The sequence below is a fragment of the Caloenas nicobarica genome, chromosome 5 (assembly GCF_036013445.1).
Source record: "Caloenas nicobarica isolate bCalNic1 chromosome 5, bCalNic1.hap1, whole genome shotgun sequence".
Lineage (NCBI taxonomy): Eukaryota > Metazoa > Chordata > Aves > Columbiformes > Columbidae > Caloenas > Caloenas nicobarica.
Window position 1 is genome coordinate 24038595 of NC_088249.1, and position 20353 is coordinate 24058947.

A 20353-nucleotide genomic window follows, 5' to 3' on the forward strand; every position below is an offset into this window, starting at 1 on the left:
GAAAAAAAAAAAAAAAAAAAAGGTAGAGCAGAGTCACCTTACCTGATTGCGATCTCTCTTCCCCATGGATGGTAACCAAAAACTGGAAGGAGGCAGAGTCAGAAGGACAGGTGGGAGCAATGCCAAGGAAGGAACAAACACAGGGGAAAACAAAAAGGAGGGTTGGGGGTAAGGAGAGAAGGGGAAGAGAAGAACAAAGATGGAGGGAGAAGGAAAAAGATTAAACATCAGCAAGACTGATATGAAAAGCAACAAATTTCAGATCCAAGTAAGAAAACTGGATACTAACAGCTGGTGAAGGCTGGAGCCACTGCACTACAGTCAAGAGGTGCCACTTACCTATCCATTGCCCAACTAGAACAGCATTAGAGCGATGCCAAAGGATAGGCACCATGAAAATTTCTGGTGCTGACTACAATTTAAATACACTAATTGGGGAAGGAGACGGAACAGGAAAGAAAGAGAAAGCAATTTCGCGGCTGCCTTGTCAGCATGATTTCTGCAGTTTGGGTGTGTGTCCATAGTGTGACTCCACACAGAAGCTTTTTAATTAAGTAACATATAGGGCTCAGTCTTCTCATACTGTGCAGATCTGCCATTATTGCAATGGCACATTATAAGGGAGGGGGAAAAACAAAGCTGACTGTAACCCAAAGGGATTTGAACAGTGTCCACACACTGCGGCAGCCTTATAAACAAAATGGAAGTCAGCAGTTGCAAATAAGGAAACAGAGAAGCCACCAGTAGAGGACTGTCTCCCATTCCACAGGTCACTTAAGTTACAATCCGGCTCTTTATTCCCTTCAGTCCCAGAAGGGAAGAGGACCCAATAGTTCTTTCTCCCCTCCCAAAGTTCTACACAACAGCTGTTAAGGGCCTTACTCTTTCTGGCGTGGATCACTAACAATACGACCTAGCCTCTCGGTGCCCAGAGTGCTCATGGAGGTCTCCTGAAACACAAAGACAGGTAAAATGTTGTAGACTCTCACACAGTGAGCAGACGTGATAGTTTGCTGCTACACATAAGAACAAATCTTACCCCCCTGGGCTGTATCCTTTCCTTCCCAGCCCACTCTCAGCTAAACATATTCACCTTCTCCTTTCAGAATCCCAACTGAGCTGATTTAACTAATTACAATGGCAGAGAATCATTCAATTTTACTTGCGTGGTTTGGTTTTTATTATTTTAGTGATTACATTTGCTTTCACAAGGGTGCAACAAGGACGGGACTAGTACAAAGTCAGCTGGACCAGAAACGGGCTGACAGACAGGACATCACACTGTGCCACTGTCCTAGGTTCAGCTGGGATACAGTTAATTTTCACAGGAAGCTGGGAGAGGACACGGCCAGGACAGCTGACCCAAACTAGCCAAAGGGGTATTTGATACCGTATGACATCATGCTCTGTGTACAACTGGGGGACCTGGCTGTGGGAGGGAATTGCTGCTCAGGAGCAGGCTGCATATCGGTTTTCTGGGTGGTGAATGATTGCATTGTGTATCCATCACTTTGTAAATAATTTTATTGTTATTAATGTTATCTTTTCCTATACTGTTCTGCTAAACTGTTTTTATCCCAACCTATGAGTTTTCTCCTTCCCATCCCACCAGGAGAAGGGAGGAGTGAGCAAGCAGCCAGCTGCAGCTAAACTACAACAGTCCTGTTTTGGTGCCCAACATGGGGCACAAAAGGCTGAGATAATGACAGATCTGATCAGAGTGTGTTAAAACAAATTTTTTATATGCATTTATTATATTAGTTAAACAGTCACTGGTCACAATGTTGTTTTGTTTGTCCACATGGTTGTGTTATGTAAATTCTTACATGCTCTGTGTCTTACCTGCAGTGCTGTTTATCACCTCTGGGAGAAGGATCAGGATTATCATTTTGCTGTCCTGTGTAATGTCACCTTATGATAACACCACTGGCCATGAAGTTAAGCTGGTATTTGTATGCAGCATCGCTGTCACATCTGTACCTCAGGTGCCTTCTCTTGGAATTGATTAGTAATCTCAGATAGTATATGGGGAAGATGGAGGGGATACTTTCCCCCACTCTTTCACCTCCACTTTCTCCTTCAGATCGGGTACAACAGTTTTTGAGAATTTTGATCATCCTTGGGATGTTCAAGCCAGCATGCTCTTACTGCTATGTCTCCTGAATGTGTTTCACATCTTGCCTGGAGTTACAAAAAGATTTTTAAGAATACCACCCAGAGATCTGCCCCAAGGCTGGATAGTCATGGGTGGCACAGTACGTTGGACAATAGGGGCAGGTATCTAGAGAGCTTCTCACCTCCAATGGTGTGGAACTTCACTTCTGAACAACTACAGGACCCCAATGAAGTGACAGAATTTTTAAAAGGAAAATGCTATGGCTATTCCAAAGAGGCACAACTTACCACATTATGCTGGGCCCTGACCAGTATCTACCAAACGGTGCTCAATATTATGCAGCACCCTCAGGAGGAAGAGAGAGAAAGCAGACCAACAGACACTGCAGCTACTCCCACCCTCATGCCAAGCACTGCAGCTACTCCAACCCTGGCAACAGGCACTGTGGCTCCTCAAATCCAGGGGACAGGCACTGTAGCTGAACTAGAGAACCAACCTGTGCCAGTATCAGTGTCTCCATACAGAAGAAGAAATATACAAAAAAAAAAAAGTTCACTTAGTGAGGGTTGATGATGAACCAGAGCCATCATGAGAACAGAGGGAAGAGGCAGAATCAGAAATAATTGCCCCATCCCTACCCCTGAGTGAGCTGCGAGATATGTGAAAACATTTCAGCCACCATCCAGGCAAGCACTTTGTTACCTGGCTGGTCCAGTGCTGGGATAACAGGGACAGTAGCTTGGAATGAGAGGGTAGGGAAGTCAAACAGCTGGTATCTCTGTCTAGGGAAGGGGGCATTGACAAGGCAATTGCGAAAAAGACACAAGCCCTCAGCTTCTGCAAGAGACTTCTGTCAGGTGTGAAGGAAAGCTACCCCTTGAAGGATGATGTTACATGTCACCCAGGTAAGTGGACCACCATGGAGAGAGGTATCCAGTGCCTGAGGGAATTAGCTGTGCTGGAGGTGATTTATAATGATCTGAATAATGAGCAGTTACCCACAGATTCAGATGAAGTCCAATGAGCACAACCCACGTAGTGGAAGTTTCTACGGGTTGCACCATCATCGTGTGCTAACTCATTGGCAGTAATGTCCTGGAATGAAGGCGAAGTACAAACAGGGGATGGATTGGCTGGCCAACTCCAGTAATACAAAGGAAGTCTCTCTTCCTCCCTATGGGCCTGTGTCTCCACTGTGGAAAAACTGCCAGACATGCTAGCTGAGAAACTTCCCAGGAGTTCCAGAAATTCAAGGATAAGTTCTGCTCCCCACCTGTATGAACCAGTATCTCAGCTATTATATTAGAAGTAAGCATTCCTTGGCTCAAGAGAGAGGATATAAAGGGTACACACCATGAGGCACCCTGTGGTTTTATCTGCGTAACCATGGAGAGGACATGAGGAACTGGGATGGAAAAACCTACCTCAACACTGGAGGCATGAGTATGTGAATTGCAAGGAAAAACAATGAAAAAAGGGGGTTCTTCCAGGAAAAATGCCGCTCCAGTTTCCAGCAGGCAGCTCCCCAGACAGAGTAGAAGGGCTGATCTTACATTTGATCCTCTTGAAGGGACTTCTATTTCATTTTTACAAAAAGCCAGTAACAAATACTATAACCAGGCCTAGAGGGGCCCTGCCTCCAGTCAGGTGGAGGAAAGGGATAAGAAGGTTCATTGGACTGTGTGGATTCGATAGCCTGACACATGAAACCAAGAGTGTAAGGCTCTAGTGGACACTGATGCCCAATGTACCCTAGCGCCATCCAGCTATAACAGGGCAGAACCCATCTGTATTTCAGGAGTGACAGAGGGATCCCAATGGCTAATTGTATTAGAAGCTGAAGTAAGCCCAAATGGGAGTCACAAAAACCCCCCATTGTGACTGGCCCAGAAGCCCCGTGCATCCTTGGCATAGACTACCTCGGGAAATGATATTTCAGGGACCTGAAAGGGTGCTGATGAGCTTTCAGCATAGTAGCCTTGGAGACGGAGGAAATTAAACAGCTGTCTACCTTGCCTGGTCTCTCAGAGAACCCTTCTTTTGTAAGGTTGCTGAGGGTCGAAGAACAACAGGTGACAATTGCTACCACGATGTTGCACTGGCAGCAATATTGCACCAACCAAGACTCCCTGATCCTATCCACACAGTGATATGTCAACTGGAGAGTGAAGGAGTGATTGGTAAGACTCCCTCACCCTTTAACAGTCCCATATGGCCAGTGTGAAAACCTAGTAGAGGATGGAGACTAACAGTAGACTATCACTGAATGCAGTCACGCTGCCACTGAGTGCTGCCATGCCAGCCATGCTAGAGCTTCAATACAAACTGGAGTCAAAGACAGCCAAGTGTTATCTCACAACCAGTATCACTCATGCATTCTTCTCAGCACCTTTGGCAGCACAGCGCAGGCCACAGCTCACTTTCACTTGGAGGGGTGTCCAGTACTGCTGGAATCAACTGCCCCAGGGGTGGAAACACAGCCCTCTCATCTGCCATGGACTGATCCAGACTGCCCTGGAACAGGGTGCAGCTCCAGACCACCTGCAATGCATGGACAATATCATTGTATGGGGCAACACAGCAGAAGAAGTTATTGAGAAAGAGAAGAAAATAGTTCGAATCCTCCTGAAAGCTGGTTTTGACATAAAACAAAGGTCAAGGGACCTGCACAAGAGATCCAGTTTCTAGGAATAAAATGGCAAGATGGGCATCATCAGATCCCAATGGATGTGATCAACAAAATAGCAGCTACGTCTCCACTGACTAGCAAAAAGGAAACAGAAGTTCTCTTGGATGTTGTGGGTTTTTGGAGAATGCATATTCCAAATTACAGCCTGATTGTAAACGCTCTCTATCAAGTGACCCAGTTGAAGAACTGAGCAATGACAAACCTTTGAACAAACTAAACAGGAGATAGTTCATGCAGTAGCCCTCAGGCCAGTCCAGGCAGGAAAAGATGTAAAAAATGTGCTCTACACCACAGCCAGGGAGAATGGCCCTACCTGAGTCTCTGGCAGAAAGCACCAGGGGAAACTAGAGGTCAACCCCTGAGGTTTTGGAGTCGGGGATACAGAGGATCCAAAGCCCACCATACTCCAACTGAAAAGGAGATACTGGCAGGATATGAAGGGGCTCAAGCTGCTTTGGAAGTGGTTGGTATTGAAGCACAGCTCCTCCTGGCACCTTGACTGCCAGTGCTGTGCTGGATGTTCAAAGTGAGGGTCCGCTCTCTACAAACCATGCAAACGATGCTATGTGGAGTAAGTGGGTCACGCTGATCACACAATAAACTCGAATGGGAAACCCCATTCAGAGGAGGTGATGTATGCTGAAGGGGCTTCAAACTACCAGAAAATGAAAAGCAATATGCCCTGTTCACTGATAGGTCCTGTCATATTGTAGGAAAACACCGAAGGTGGAAACCTGCTGTGTGGAATCCTACACAACAAGTCACAGAAGCTGCTGAAGATGAATCAAGTCAATTTGCAGAGGCGAAAGCCATCCAGCTGGCTTTATATATTGCTGAGCAAGAAAAGAGGCCAGTACTTTTACCTTTTTACTGACTCATGGAGGGTGACAAATGCTCTGTGGGGGTGCCTACAGTAATGGGAGCAAAGTAACTGGCAGCGCAGAGGCAAACCCACCCAGGCTGCTGAATTATGGCAAGATATTGCTGCTCAGATAGAGAACTTGGTTGTAAAAGTACGACATGTATATGTTCACGTACCCAAGAGTCAAGCCACTGAAGAACATCAAAACAACAGGTAGGTGGAGCAGGCTGCTAAGATTAAAGTGGCTCAGGTAGATTTGAACTGGCAACATAACAGTGATTTATTTCTAGTTCAGTGAGCTCATGACACCTCAGGTCATCAAGAAAGGGATGCAACATATAGACGGGCTCATGACCAAAGGGTTGAATTCGATCACGGATGCTATTGCACAGGACTTGCTCTGGGAGCATGTTTCTCCCTGTGAGACACTGCTCTGTATATGTGCTTGATGCTGGCGTACACGTACACACACAGTCTGAAGTACGAGCTGTTCATGCCTCCAAGCAAGAAATATACTCTGTTGTAAAGGTCTGCACATGAGGATAAAAGTCTTTCGCAGGTAAGATTCTTCACAGTTTTTGCCAGGTATATAGGCAAAACACACTCAAAGTTTGGGGGGAGTTGTAAGGTTGCAGCAGGGGTGAAAGATGGGCTATTTGTTACAGCAGGAAAATTAACTTAAAGTGCCGTAATGCTTAAATTTATGGTTTATTACTGTGTAAATTACAAGCCGTACTTTTGGTAATTAGCAGCTCGCTGGCGGGGAGCTCTGAATGAAACTCATTATTTATGATTACAATCCAGAGAGAGATGGGGAAGGGGGAGCAGTGACCTCCGCTGCAAATGACAAAGATCCCTTTAAGGTGATGAAGATGAATTAAACAAGTAAATATTATCCTTCTCATTCAGATCATTAGAGATGCTGCTAACAGGCCAAGACACTTGCCGGTGGCCTGAGGAACTCTACCCAAATCCAGTGTCCTGCCAGCTGAGGGTTCATATTTTAAATGCTGGTTACAGCTAAGCAAGGCGAGTAGAAGAAAGAAGGGGCAAACAAGGATCTTTCAAGTGTGACTGAAAAGAAGGAAGAAGCCACACTCCTCTAGACTCCAGGCCCCTCTAACACACCTTACTAACAGACTCTCTAAAGCCAGTCAGCTCATAATGTACGCCAATATTTTCACAAGCACTGAGCACATTGCAATAAAAGTAAAGCCAAACACAGCCAACACCTTCCTTCTCAGAATACAAGAGACAACAGCACTCAACACCCCAAGATCTGGACCTGAGCAGGCATATTCCTCTCTCTTCTAGACAGGCACCTGCAATGTATTGCTTATTCCCTTAGAAACAGGAGTAATATTTTGTTTGTTGTTTGTCCTACATGTAATAAACCTAGTCAATGGCTTTGGGTAATTTTGTCTACATTATTGCAGATACTCTCTTATTCTTCTGTCTCTCTACTAAAAATGCAACTGCTAAAACCACCCTCCTTTGCTGACACTCATATCAGCCTGCTTCCCTATCTAAAATTTGGCCTTCCTTCACCTTTGAGTCACCCCTCCGCCCTTGTAGTCTCAGATTACGAGCATGCACAAGTCTCATGCCATCATCATTTTCCCCTACATTCTGTCTAAATCTTCTTCATGTTTATGCTCCCAGTCATTCATCTTCAGACCTCCTTTCATACTGCTTTTATCACTGATCAACTGTCTTTGCTACTCCAAACCTGCCTTAAAATCCACTTAGTCAATCAATCAATTTCTGACAGTCAAAGCAGTTAAACAAATCAAACAAAACCTGAAACAAAAAATGAACAGGGCCTCTTTCTGCAGAAAACAATTCACATGATATTTAGGATAGTAAGTACATCAGGACTGATCAGCATTGGAAATACTAAATTATTGTCTTGCAAAAGGGAATACCTTGCCAACAAGCCTCCTCCGACCTTTTCGGAGACAACGGGCAGCAGCTCCTGGAAGGCGATTCAGGCGAGCATGAAATCCTGAAAACCAAACCCAGAAAAAACTGAGTAACAAATACAAAAGGTTCTTCGTGACAAAACCACCAGGAAGAATAGTTAGTTCAGTGGTCAGATCAGATCCTCTGTCTCTTTTTACCTCGATCTGTAGGAGGCAGATATGCCCATCAATGCACAAATCACATAAAATCCCTATTACAAAAAAAAAAAAAAAGACTCAAGAATGTGGGCAGCTGGTATGAGTATTTTAGTATCCTTTCCACTAGCACAGATATTTTTAACTGAATCGTCAAAAAAACCCAGATCATTCACACCAGTTGAAATTGCAGCACCTATGAACAGAATCTACTCTTGCCATCACATCCAAAGTTCTCAAACACAGGGCATTCCTTAGGGACTTCACCTTTCTGAGCTGGCCGCGAGGGCAACAGGAACGTGGAATCTGAGAGCTTGTCCAGGCCTGAGTCAATCCGCTCCACTTCAGATCGGTGGTCAGCTCCCCACTTGGGAAGAAGGTTGGGGACAGTGAATCCTGGAACACATTCTCCTTCATAAAACCAATCACTTTGCTCATCATCTCCTAAAGAAATAGGATGGAATTAGCCAAAAGTAACAAATGTGCCCCATGACAGTCCCACAAAATAGTACAGGTAGGCATTTCTGGATGTGAAACAACCAAAATCTCATTTTGAATTCTTTCCTGAAGAGTCTCATATTTGCATTCTGTTTCAATGATCTGCAGTAACTATGGGGCCTCACTAAATGCTTTAAACAATCCAACTCAGTCTACAGAATTTCCCTCTGGAACAAAGCCCTCTTTATAGACCTGCCTAGGGCAGCTTTAGCACTCTGTTGTGACTGCATCTCATCAGGCTTAGTTCAATGTTGTGTGATGTCTTATGCAGAACTCTTTCTCTGAAGTAATTACTGTGACAGAGGTAGAAGCCAATCATTTGGCACGTGTTATAAGCTGTCACAGGAGAGACTTCACAAGAGGAGAAGATCAGGCTCACAGAGTAAGCAAAAGAAGCATACTCACTGATGAGAAAGATCCCTAGTCTCCTAAGATAGCAGCTAAGAGGAAAACACACAACTATTAGAAACAGTCACTCAGAGTGTAAGCACTAACCATGCCAGGAGTCTGCCTCAATCCAAATTTCTTATAATCTCTCGGAACAAGAAACTCTGCAAAATTAGAGCAGCAGCTCCTGAAGTCATGACCAAAGTCTCCATAAAGCAGGGTCACTGTAATTAATGCAGTTGCAGTCTGAAACTGAACTGCATCAGACACCATTCATGGTAAATCTTCTTGGCCAGGAATCCTCTGAGAGCAGTAGCACATGAGCAGCCTAAAAGAAAAGCAGGAAGAGGGCACACTTCGCTTTTCAGTAGCTCAACTAACAGTCCTGTGCAATTGCATGGCACTTCACCTTGCCTTAAAAACCTAACACACCTGACTTAGGCTAAACTCTCATTTGCCTATCATTAAGCCTCAACTCAAGCATCTCCACTTATTCTCCTTTCCTCACCAAGTTACATTATCCCTGACTAAAGCCCATTATGCCTACTCACACACCTTGCCAGGCAAAAAAACAAAAAAAAAACCAAAAAAAAATCCACCAACACACCACAACAAAAAACCCACAACACCAAAAAAAACAAAAAAACACAAAAAACCCCAAACAAACAAACAAACCACAACAACAACCAAAAAGCACAACCCCATTCCATGCCGCAATCTTGCACATACCAGAAGAAGCAACACCCAAAACCAATGCTCATCAGCAACAGGTAGGACAGTCAGAACACTTCACCTCAAAGCTCTGACACTGCTTTTTATTTCTGTGATACGTCAGTTGATGTAGCATGCTTGTGAAAAATATATTTTAAAATATAAACATCCCTGCCCACTTTTTAGTAATTTAAAAACAAGTAATGTTGGATAATTCTTCTAAGTGATCATAATTTGTGCAAAAATATCTCTAGGGCTTTGGATCTATGAGCACAGTGCACTGTCGTATCTCAAATCACTACTTTCATGAGACATTCTTCAACTATCAGGATCATATGCTAATACCACGGTAACTTTCACTGTGAGAGGTCCCAATGCATTTAACAAAAAAAGCTTATAATCGACTTATAAACTAGGACCATCCTCTGCTCACAAAAGTGCACTGGTACCTGGAATTGCAAAGACAACCTATTTAATTAGCAACAGCAAAAATAGTACATGATATAACCTCAAAAAGAAGGGGGGGGGCAAAAACCAACCAACCAAACAAACTATATTCAATTTACGTACACTGCTATCCTAAATTTCCCATTATTCAGTTTGGAATTGTACTAGAAAAATATTTCTAAGGTGATGATCTGTGACAAAGAAAAAAGTTTTGTGCTGTCTCCATCTGACTGGAGAGCTGTTATTGTTTACTTTATGATTTGAAATTGTCTAAAAAAGTTAAGGGAAATGTTTCTTATTTAACCCAAAAGTACAACATTTTTAAAGCCTTTTTAACATAACTGTAAGCTAAAACATCTTGGCCAGTGTCATGGTTTAACCCGAGTATGCTACTTCTAGTAGCAGCCAAAAAGTTATGTCTAAAACAGGATATAAAACCAGGGCAAGTATATAGGGCAGGCATATAGACAAGTGTATATATATATTTATCCAGTCTACATCAATCTTGCCTTGGGTGATAAAAAATTCAACACTACAGTCACCACCCTGCTTCATCATCTGATATGCAAGTGCTCACTAATTTCAGCTCCCCCAGAACAATCACCAGCAAAAAGAGAGGACAGAAGATTTGACTTTTCTGTTGCTTTTTAAGGATGGGAGACTGCAGTTATTTTTTCAGCGAAAGTCAAAGCTGATATTTGAAATTCCTACACCTAGGGAAAAGTATTACAACCACCTAAGATCACAGCAGATCACTACACCCTAACAGATCATCGGAAAATATGTAAGCATATTTGCTATCATTGAATTGCCTCACACACAGATACCTGGGTCAGTAACAAGCCAGGGGAAGCAGCGTTTCCTACTAACTTACTGATACTACTTCCCTCAGCACTCACATATTCCCAGAAGAGATCTCATCCACATCTTAGCCTGTGAAATGCGACAGAATCAGAGTGCACACCAGCAGAAGTTGCGTGGAATTACAGGTCTCTAGGGTAACATTCCACCTGCTCCACATATAATAGCCCTGAGTGCCTATGTGCCTACCACAACCTCTTTCACACTTACTTCTGCCATATCTCCCATAAACTGGACACTGATAAATAAAACCAGATTACACTCCACATTTAAATGTCCTAAGAAACCGTTTCTACAACAGCCACTGAAAATGCTAGGCTTAATTAACGCACACAAGAGCAAGGGAGGAACGTATACTTAAAGAAATAAAATTTCTCACATATTACCATTGTCTTCTTAGCACAGGCCATTAGGTGACTTGTCAATACTAAGTGATGTTTTTTCCCACCATCTCTTCCCACTCATAAAGAAAATGACTAACAGATTCAGGCACTAATAGTATGTAGACAAGAATTAAAACACCTATAGAAATAAATCATAAGCTCTGCTCTTCCATGATGGAGAAGTCTAAAACTCCTTTTGTATTTCTGTGCCTTTCCATAACAACAGCTTCTTACATTTCAAATGTTATGGATCTGACATACAAAGTATTTCAGCAGGATGAGCGTACTGTTACCAAAATCACACCTTTGTAGCTCTCAGCTCATTTTTTAACTTCTAGCCCCCCCCAGCCACTGGCCTTTCTGTCCCTCTCTGTCCCTCTTCAAACACAGGTCTTTCTTTGTATTTGTAAAGAAATTAAGATAAATTCCCCAGCAACAGATGAGGAAAATCACAGGACAGTTGTTACCTTGACGGCCCTCGTCATTGGTAAACAGGCCAGTATCACTGCTGCTGCATACACTGCTGGTTTCACTGGAACAAAAAAACAAACGAAAAACCACATTGTTAAAATTGCAGCAGATACAAAACATAAAACACTTTATTACATGTTACTAGCTTCTCTGAGCCCCAAATGCTTTACATATCTCACATGCATTTCAGACACATGGCTGGTTCTGGCACAGCTCATAATTGCTTTCTGTTAAGACCTAGCAATGCTGCATCACTTGAAAAGAGTAGAAACCTGCATCTAGTCTAGTTCTAAGTTATCAAAAAGTAATTAATACAGTGGCATTTGCCTCGGGTACTAGAATTAATAATCTAACTATGACATTGTCTCAAATACTCACTAGGAAATTAAGCGCAGTGAAAAACTCTGTCCTTGGGTCACTTAACAGCTACTGAAAACCCTCTGAAGTTCTTCTCTACTTCAGATTCCTTTTTCTCAAAAATGTTATACAGGTACAAAAACCCCTTCAATCTACAGCAACTTTTATTTTATTTGGAGGGAAGGGCAGCTGCTACATTCACAGCTCTTCAGCTAAATACCTTAGCACAGCATGACTTGCTGCTGAATGCAACCTCATTACAGCACACTTTGCATTTGCTGAAACAGTTACAGGAGACTTAATTCTTGAACCAAACAGTTAAACTAGAAATTAATGTGCAGAAAGGTGTTAATTGACTGTAAAGCTGCATGAATATTTGTAGCAAAACTACATGCTCTGGTCAGTCCCAAGCATCTGACGGCTTTAATGCTGCTATTAAATCAATCCTTGGACACTTCAGGCAATACTTCCTCTGATTTAGCTCAGAGATATCAGAACAAGCAGAAACTGCTTACTACCCACCCCCTTAGCACTAAGGCCTTAGATGCGAATGCCAGGTGTAACTCAGCACTAAGCTCAATCTGCGATCATGGTGTGCTGCTGTTAGAAAGCATCTCTGGGTCCCTTTTTTCCAGGGAAATTGGATCATACTGGACACCAGTATCAACTGGATACCCCTTGATTCAAAAGGCTGAAGGATAAGGGATCACAAAATGTGTCACCGCAAAGAATTGCAGGCACATATTAAAAGTTCATTTTGTGAGAGCATATTATTGCTCTTAGAAAATGTAGTCTATAAAGTGTAACCAAATCAACTCATCATGCTGGATATCTCCAAACTCTGCGTCTTCATCATTGTATAAAGGCCATTTAAACTTAAGGGATGAACAGTCTGTACATCATTCCCACATTTCAGTATGCAAGTTAATATCAAATTCCAAATCACTCCATTACAAAGTTTGGCCATCCATTCACCCTCCCACAAATACACCATAGCAATTAAGGGCAAGGACTGAAAACCACAAGTCATTTGTTTCATTCCTAGCTCTCCTACCAAGTCAGTGTATGACCCTGGGCAAATCTCTTAGCGTGTCTGCTTTCCCTTTTGAAAGCCTGGATTAATAGTCCTCATGAGCAGCAGATGCGAGGATTGAGTAACTGCTTCATAACAGTTTTAGCATCCTCAGAGGAAAGGTGCCTGAGTAAGTAAAAGGCATTAAGTAAAGATCCCAGACCATATTGATGGTACTTTAGGCATCCTGCTGTACGTAGAGCTTTCTAGTTCCTTATAGTACGTGTTACTGTCAGTGCTTTGCTGGAACAAACTTCCACAGATCTCATCCTCTCCGCCACGCCTTTTACACTTCAGGGCTCAACACAAACTAGACTCCTACACAAGCCTTTCTGCAGGTCCAGTAAGCACTGATTAATGACCTCCGCTTGCAAAGGAGGCTACTTACCTTAACCATGAAATAATGAATGCTATTGATCCAACAAGCTACTGCTATAGAGTGTTATTGATCACCCAATCTTTGGCTAAAATGGTCCTCATTTAGCAATTTCACTGTCGCAAACACCTGGAGCAAAGCATGCTTATAATTAAATAGTTTGGGGGAGTTAAAGTGAGAGGTGATGGACAGAGATCTCAGGTTTCCCCCATTTATTCTTTCGCCTGAGCTATTGTTTGTGTCAGGAGTGATATTGATTTTCTATAAAAATAAGAAAACAAGAGGCACCAAGGGGCTGCAGAAGGTCAGGCTGGGCTGCAAAAGGAGGGGAAGCTGAACACTCTGTCTTTGTCACTTGCCTTACAAGAGAGAGGAATTTTTTCTTTACGGAAAGACTGGCCTCCAATTCATCAGCTTAGCCATGCTCTTGACTGCCACTGTGGGCTATCATCGAAATAGCTCCCTTCCAAAGGGTAAAGCGACCGTACTGCACACTCAGGATGAACACTGGTCACACTCCCAGGCCAGAATACTGTACTGGTTGGGGCTGGGATAGAGTTAAATATTCCTCATAGTAGCTCTATGGTGCTATGTTTTGGATTTATGACCAAAACACTGTTGATAACACACTGATGCTTTAGTTATTGCTGAACAGTGCTTAAACAGTGCCAAGGCCATCTCTGTTTCTCACACTGCCCTGCCAATGAGAAGGCTGGGGGTGCACAGGAAGTTGGGAGGAGACACAGCCAGGACAGCTGACCCTAGATGACCAGGGGGATATCCCACACCATGTAACCTCACCTTCAGCAATATAAGCTGGGGGAAAGAAAGAGGAACATTTGGAGTTACGGCATTTGTCTTCCCAAGTAACTGTTATGCATGATAGAGCCCTGCTTTCCCAGAAATGGCTAAATATCTGCCTGCCCGTGGGAAGCAGAGAATGAATTCCTTATTTTGCTTTGCTAGCACACATGGCTTTTGCTTTACTTATTAAACTGACTGTATCTCAACTCACGAGTTCTCTCATTTTTCCAATTCTCTCCCTCATACTACTGGGAGGGAATAAGCAGCTTTGTGGGGCTTAGCTGCCCGGGTTAAACCACAACAAATACATCTGCACCAAGCCAGTGATGCCACACAGCATTGGTGGGTCAGTACAATCTCCAGTTTGAAAAAGTCACATTAAGAGTTATGGCACTTAAGAGTAGACAAACTGCACATCTCTCACTAGTAAGCATATCATTCAAAGTGATTTTTCAGACAGTTCTTGGACTATGGTTTTTTCTGCCCTCAAGCCAAATCCAGACCATTCTGGGAGTACTCAGATCAACAAGAGAAAGAACTTCAGCACTCAATATATAATTTGCCTTTGCTTTATTATGGCTACAGGGAATCTCAAAGCATTAAGGGACAGAAGGGCACGTTACTTCTAACAGTCTTAGAAGTTAATTGTTACTTTTGTACAAATATACAAATGGCTACTTAAACTAAGACCGCTTGCTTCCTCTGTTTTTTCCACAATCACTTATATATCAGGCTTTGAGTCATGTCATTACCCAACTTAGAACCATCATCGTTCCCTCATCATGTTCCTGCACATCCTTCCTTCTCTCAATTTGTGTTCATCTCTTGCCATGTTTGGGAAACAATTTCAAAGATGTCATTTCACACACACTTTGAATCACAATACTGCAGCACATCTGCCTCCAGGAAAAGAGTGGGTGCAGTCCCACAAGGAAACTATACGAACTACCTCCTCATGAAGTATCTATATCCAAAGCTTCCTCAATGAACGGGAATTTATCTACTGAATACACTAGGTTTTTGATATGGCTTACTATAAGCAGACTTCTAGAAAGCAGAGGAAATGCTGCATACTTTAGTATTTACAGAGATTCATTCCTACCTAACAAAGAAAAGCAAGTGTCAGTGGAGGGGAGGAAAAAAGTGGTAAAAAAAAAAAAAAAATCAGTTCTGAATATACAACTTCGTTTGTCTAAAATCACTTAGTTTTGTGACACTCCTCACTGCTAGATAAGTAAACAGTAGTGAAACCAACTGAGCATCCAAGTGTTTCATAAACCACTAGATCATCACAGACTGCTTCCAAGTCCCACATACTGTATCAGTCACTCTCCATTCCACCAGTTTGTGTGATGACAACCACACCATTCGCTCTCTTAGGCATACAGTTTTCTTCTCCCTTCCTCAGGATGTGCCCTTGTTAGACATCTGTGCAAAGTACTTCTCTTACAGTAGCAGAAAAAACAGCTAGAGCAGAGCAAGAGTGAGGTAAGCACAGCCAGTTTCATTCTGCTGCTGGCAGCAAAGCGCTATATTTAGAGCAGCAGAGACCAAAGCACGATCCTTCACTGCTGTGAGGGATACTCTGCAGTCAAGAGGGTTGCATGTATTTCTCTCTCCAACTTTGACCCTCCCTAGTGAGCCACAGCACAGATCACACATGTGGTGTTGGAGAGGTCAAATATTCCAACCCCTGGCTTTCCAAAGAGAATCTCAAGGATTTGGCAGCAGATGGTAAATGTCATTTGATGCAGACACTTGCACAATAATTAGTTTGAGAGCAAGGGACAACTGAGACAGAACAAAGCCATTTCCCAGCATGGTCCTCAAGTAACAGTCCAGATGAAGCTGTTTATTTACTCTTTCAAAGGCTGGCACAAATAAAGGCTGGATGAAAGCCTGCTGGTTTAAGTTCAAGTTTGACATGCTGGAACAGACTCTGACTGCTGGAAAAAAAACCTCAAGGAACACTGTCCATCACTGCCACATCAAGTAAGGGTATCTCTCAGTCCATCACCACTGATATGCAACATGCAGTGGCTACTCAGTACATTCCCTTTCATGGACTACCAGCAAATAGCTCTGAAAAGATAAAAGTGCTTTTAATAACTAATAACAAAAAGGCATCCAGTAGCCTCTTGAAAAGGCCAACTTCGCACCCACTTTTAAAGCAAACAATAACCAATTTTTGAGGAAAAAAATGACCACTTTTTTGCTACTTCCACCCTCTAATGGTTACGTACAAACCACACGTAAAAATGCAACAGTGGCCCCCTGGATCAGGACAGTGAGGATGTACTACAACCTGTGCTTTTCACAGTCTCCCAGAAAATATCACTGAGAAGTGTGTCCTTCCAGCTGTTATCCACAAAGCCCTCAATAACCAAGTGCCACCCATCCATTCCAACAAACTGCAGGGGCTAGAAAGCCAGCACACTTAAACAAACCTTAAGGTATGAACAATTATATTAGATCAAACAATTATACTTTCCAAATCCACTGTCCTCTGCCTGATAGTGCCTGTTACAGTGGATGCCTGAAGAAAGATTATGAGAACATGACAAATACAGATTGATTGTTTCCTCTGTATATTCCTCCAACTTCTAGCAGTCACCAGTTTAAAGGCCTCCTGAGTCAGATCTTCTATCTGGGCTGTAATGCTTAACAGCCCCTGATAAATCTATGCTCTACATCTCCCTTTTGGATACATTTAAATTTTGGACCTCCAGAATGTCCCACAGCAGAGTTCCAAACCTCAGGTTTTATGAAATATATTTTTTAATGTTTCCTCAATGTCTCCTGCTTCTTACATAATTATAATTAGCAAATAAACAACCCTATTCACTTTCTGTATGCCATTCATTAAGAAAACTCTTCCATTTGATTCTCAGCACTTGTTTCTTTTCTAACCTGAAAAACCTCTTCGTATAGAAGCAGTTTTATAACATCAAACCTTCTACAGAGAGAATAAAAGCCATATTCAAGGGGAAAACTTCCCAAGACTGACACACAAACAAACCTGGACCATGACATTTACACTGCTTGTTTTCATCTCTTGTAAGAGATTCTGCCACGAATCCATCAAAGTTCTCCAAAACTGGACACAAAGACATGACAGACCCCACTGTTTGCACAGGCTTACTCCGTACGTATTAATTTAGTTTCCCCCAACTTCTTTATCGCCTAGGTACATTTTCACCTAGCTAGCCTTTCAGGACCCTATTCCAGATCCAGAGAAGAGATGCTCTGACTGAGGTTCACACAGTACATGCACAGAAGGCTAGCAGTCATGATGGGAGATCTGTTCTCTATTACTACTTATGGTAAATTCTGAAAACAAGAAACTGAGATCAGTTCATATCAGCCATGCAAAGCAAGTGCCAGCAGTGGATTTGCTCTCCAAGCCTCAGGCCACAAGCATGCACTTTGCAGCTGAAGGGCCACAGACATTTCAGAGGGCTCCTTGTGTAACAGAAGCCAGAAACATATCAGCTTGCCAGCTTTTCAAGGAAGTGTTTTGGGTCATCAGTACAGCATTGACAGAAAGACTTGGAAAAAATCTACAGCTTGGAAGTTTCTGAGACACATTCCTTCTCAAAAAGAGAACCGCACCAAATAATTTGATAAGACCTTCTAAAAGCAAGGCACAGGATTTACATGCAGCTGCAAGCAAAGCAGCCATCTGACTAGAACAGGGAAGAAACCGAGATCTCACCATTCCGACATGTTTTCATCTGAGCCCTGTTTCTGTTCGTCAGCTTCACACTCCATCCGCTCCTTCCTTCCCCCTTTGCTGAGGAAGGGCCTGTTCTCCCCTGATTCACAAAGGCCATGACTGGATGATGTCCAAGGGGCATTTTCTTTCCAGCGCGAAAGACACTGTTTCTTGGCTGACTTGAACCTGCAGCCCCTCTCGTAGTTCCACTCTGACACCCTAAGCTTTTGCTGGAGACTGGCAGCCACCTCTGATGTCACACGTTTGACTTTCCGTCGGCGTCTGAGAGGTCGACAGGGTGCATTCTCTGTAAAGGAGTCTGACTCATGCCACGAGTGTTGCTTGCTCCTCAAGGTGGCACTGAGAGCTGGGTGTCGTTTGACCACTGCCATGTCATCCGAGTCACTGAAATTGGCTGTCAGCACCTCGCGGCAATCCTTGACAGCTTCGTCCAAGCTTGACTCCGAGGCCTCACTGTAGCAGCAGGCATGCTCTGCCTGATGTGTGAAGTCTGAGCGTCTTTTACGACCCCGTCTCTTACGAAGCTGACGCCTCTGCTGCCGTGGGCTTAGTGCCATCTCTTCCCATAGCTCATCCAGCTTGTTTTGTTCTGAAGTCTGCTCTAAGGCTGAGGCCAAGTCATGCACCAGTTCATCCATTGGCAATGCTACTAAAAATGACAACAATTAGCACCAGACATAAATGCCGCTACCAATATATCACTAGACTACAATATGCTATAGCTTTTGTAACATTAACCAAGTTACACATCTACTTTGGAGTTGCCTGGGAGAACCTGATGCAGGACAACTTCTGCTTCTTGGGCTAACCTTTACTCCTTCCTTTTGCAAGGGTTGAATCCCTCTCCTAACCATGGTAGCAGAGATGTCACTACTGCAGCAGTTAAGTGCTCTGTGTATGAAAAGGCCTTACAGTTGAATCTTTTGCATTGAAGCAACACGCTCTATTACACATCTTAAGTGTATGAGAGCCTGCAACTAGTTCACTACCTGGTGTCGGTAAGCCACAGAGATGGGTTAGTCTGCTCAGCAAACAGATTAAGTCCCCCAAAAAGTAGACAAGCAGCAAAGCTCAGAGTAAAACAGATGGCAAAAGAGGTAGCTTGTGAGCCAGCATCACTTCAACAGCAAAACAAAGCACGCAGGACCCTGTGCTCCTTGGAACTGGGTGTATGAGACCGAGCCCCAGCTCCCACTGCCAAAACCTCCCACCCTCGGGGCTGTCAGACAGCTAATCCCAAATCCCCCACCTCACAACCTCCCTCTCCCCGCTCGTGCCTTGCAGACAGGGGATTTCTCTCCCCACCTCCTACCGGGCTCAGGAACACCCGCACCCCCATGCCGGTGAAGCACCTGCTGCCGCAGGCCGCCTCCCTTGGTCCGAGCGCCCTCACGCACCCGGCCGTACCGTCCCCTTCTTCTGAGAAGCCCGGACCCTGCCGGACAACCCCCGGGCCCTACCGGGAAGCCTTGTCCTGGTCGCCCCCCCGTCACGGGCCCGCCGGGCCTCACCCCGACCCCGCTCACCGTCCGGCACCCCGCTCCGCCAGCCCCCTCGTCACCGGCGCTTCCGGCCTCCCCGGGCCACTTCCTCCCCGCCGCCCCGCCTGCGGGGCGGGTCTGGCGGCGGGGGCGGGGGTTGCACGGCGGAGCGGCCTCAGTGCCGGGCCGGCCCCCCCGCCGCCGTCAGACCCAGCCCGCAGGCCGGGCCCCGCGTCTCCGGGGGCTTTAGTCGCTTCTACGCCGGTTTCGGCTGTGGTTGATGCCGCCGTTGGAGCCATTACAGATCGTTTACCTGCTAACGGGGCAGCTCTTGCCATACGCTTACTCTTTAGTTGCTTGGTTATATTATTTCTTTAATACGCAACCAATAAACTCCATACACAAACTCCTCCATTTCGCTGCTGGCACACTAATCGCATATATCAGGATGGAAATTAGTCATCTCCTAGATTAAACCTCTCTGTGTTATTCCCCTCTCCTTAAGCTTTGCACCTTTTTTCTTGTCGCACATCACCGGCAGCCATCAGAATAAAGCCAGATGTGACCCTGCCACCGTCCCGTTTTGCTTAGTGTTCCCTGTTATTTCTCACCTTTCATGTTGTTGTTTTTTTGTGGTTAGGTTTTGGTAGGGTTTTTTGTGTTTTGGTTTTTTGTTCTTTTTTAACCTAGGTAGCTGCATTCATATTCAAGTCAATACTGGCTCATTTTTCAAGTAACATTTTACGAGGCAGCATATCAAAGGGTTTGCCGAAGTCCAGTTACATTGTGTTCACGGCATTCCGTTCACTAATTTTGTAAATTCAGTCAGATAATCAGGTTTATCTGATGTGATTTTTTTCTCTGTAAACCTATGCTGCTGCTTATTACTCATAGATTTCTCATCCTTTGTATTTTTGCATTTTTTTCTCCCTCTGTTTATTCCATCATGTCACTAGGAGCAGAAGTTACTCTGCAAGGGTGATAA

General features: G+C 43.9%; 1 protein-coding gene across 6 annotated transcripts in view; it reads right to left on the minus strand.

The window, feature by feature from the left end:
• GPATCH2L (G-patch domain containing 2 like) overlaps positions 1-19489 on the minus strand; it is a 36782-nt gene extending 17293 nt beyond the window's left edge. The window contains exons 1-7 of one of the 6 annotated variants that reach the window (XM_065635747.1): positions 19414-19489; positions 17867-18533; positions 11539-11603; positions 8052-8228; positions 7593-7672; positions 883-950; positions 43-82 (exon numbers count right to left, since the gene is read on the minus strand). In XM_065635747.1, the coding sequence (XP_065491819.1) occupies positions 43-82; positions 883-950; positions 7593-7672; positions 8052-8228; positions 11539-11603; positions 17867-18525 (1089 nt within the window). In that variant the 5' untranslated portion in view covers positions 18526-18533; positions 19414-19489. The other 5 variants (XM_065635746.1, XM_065635748.1, XM_065635749.1 and 2 more) reach the window with 5 other exon arrangements.
• Between the last annotated feature and the right edge of the window lie 864 nt (positions 19490-20353).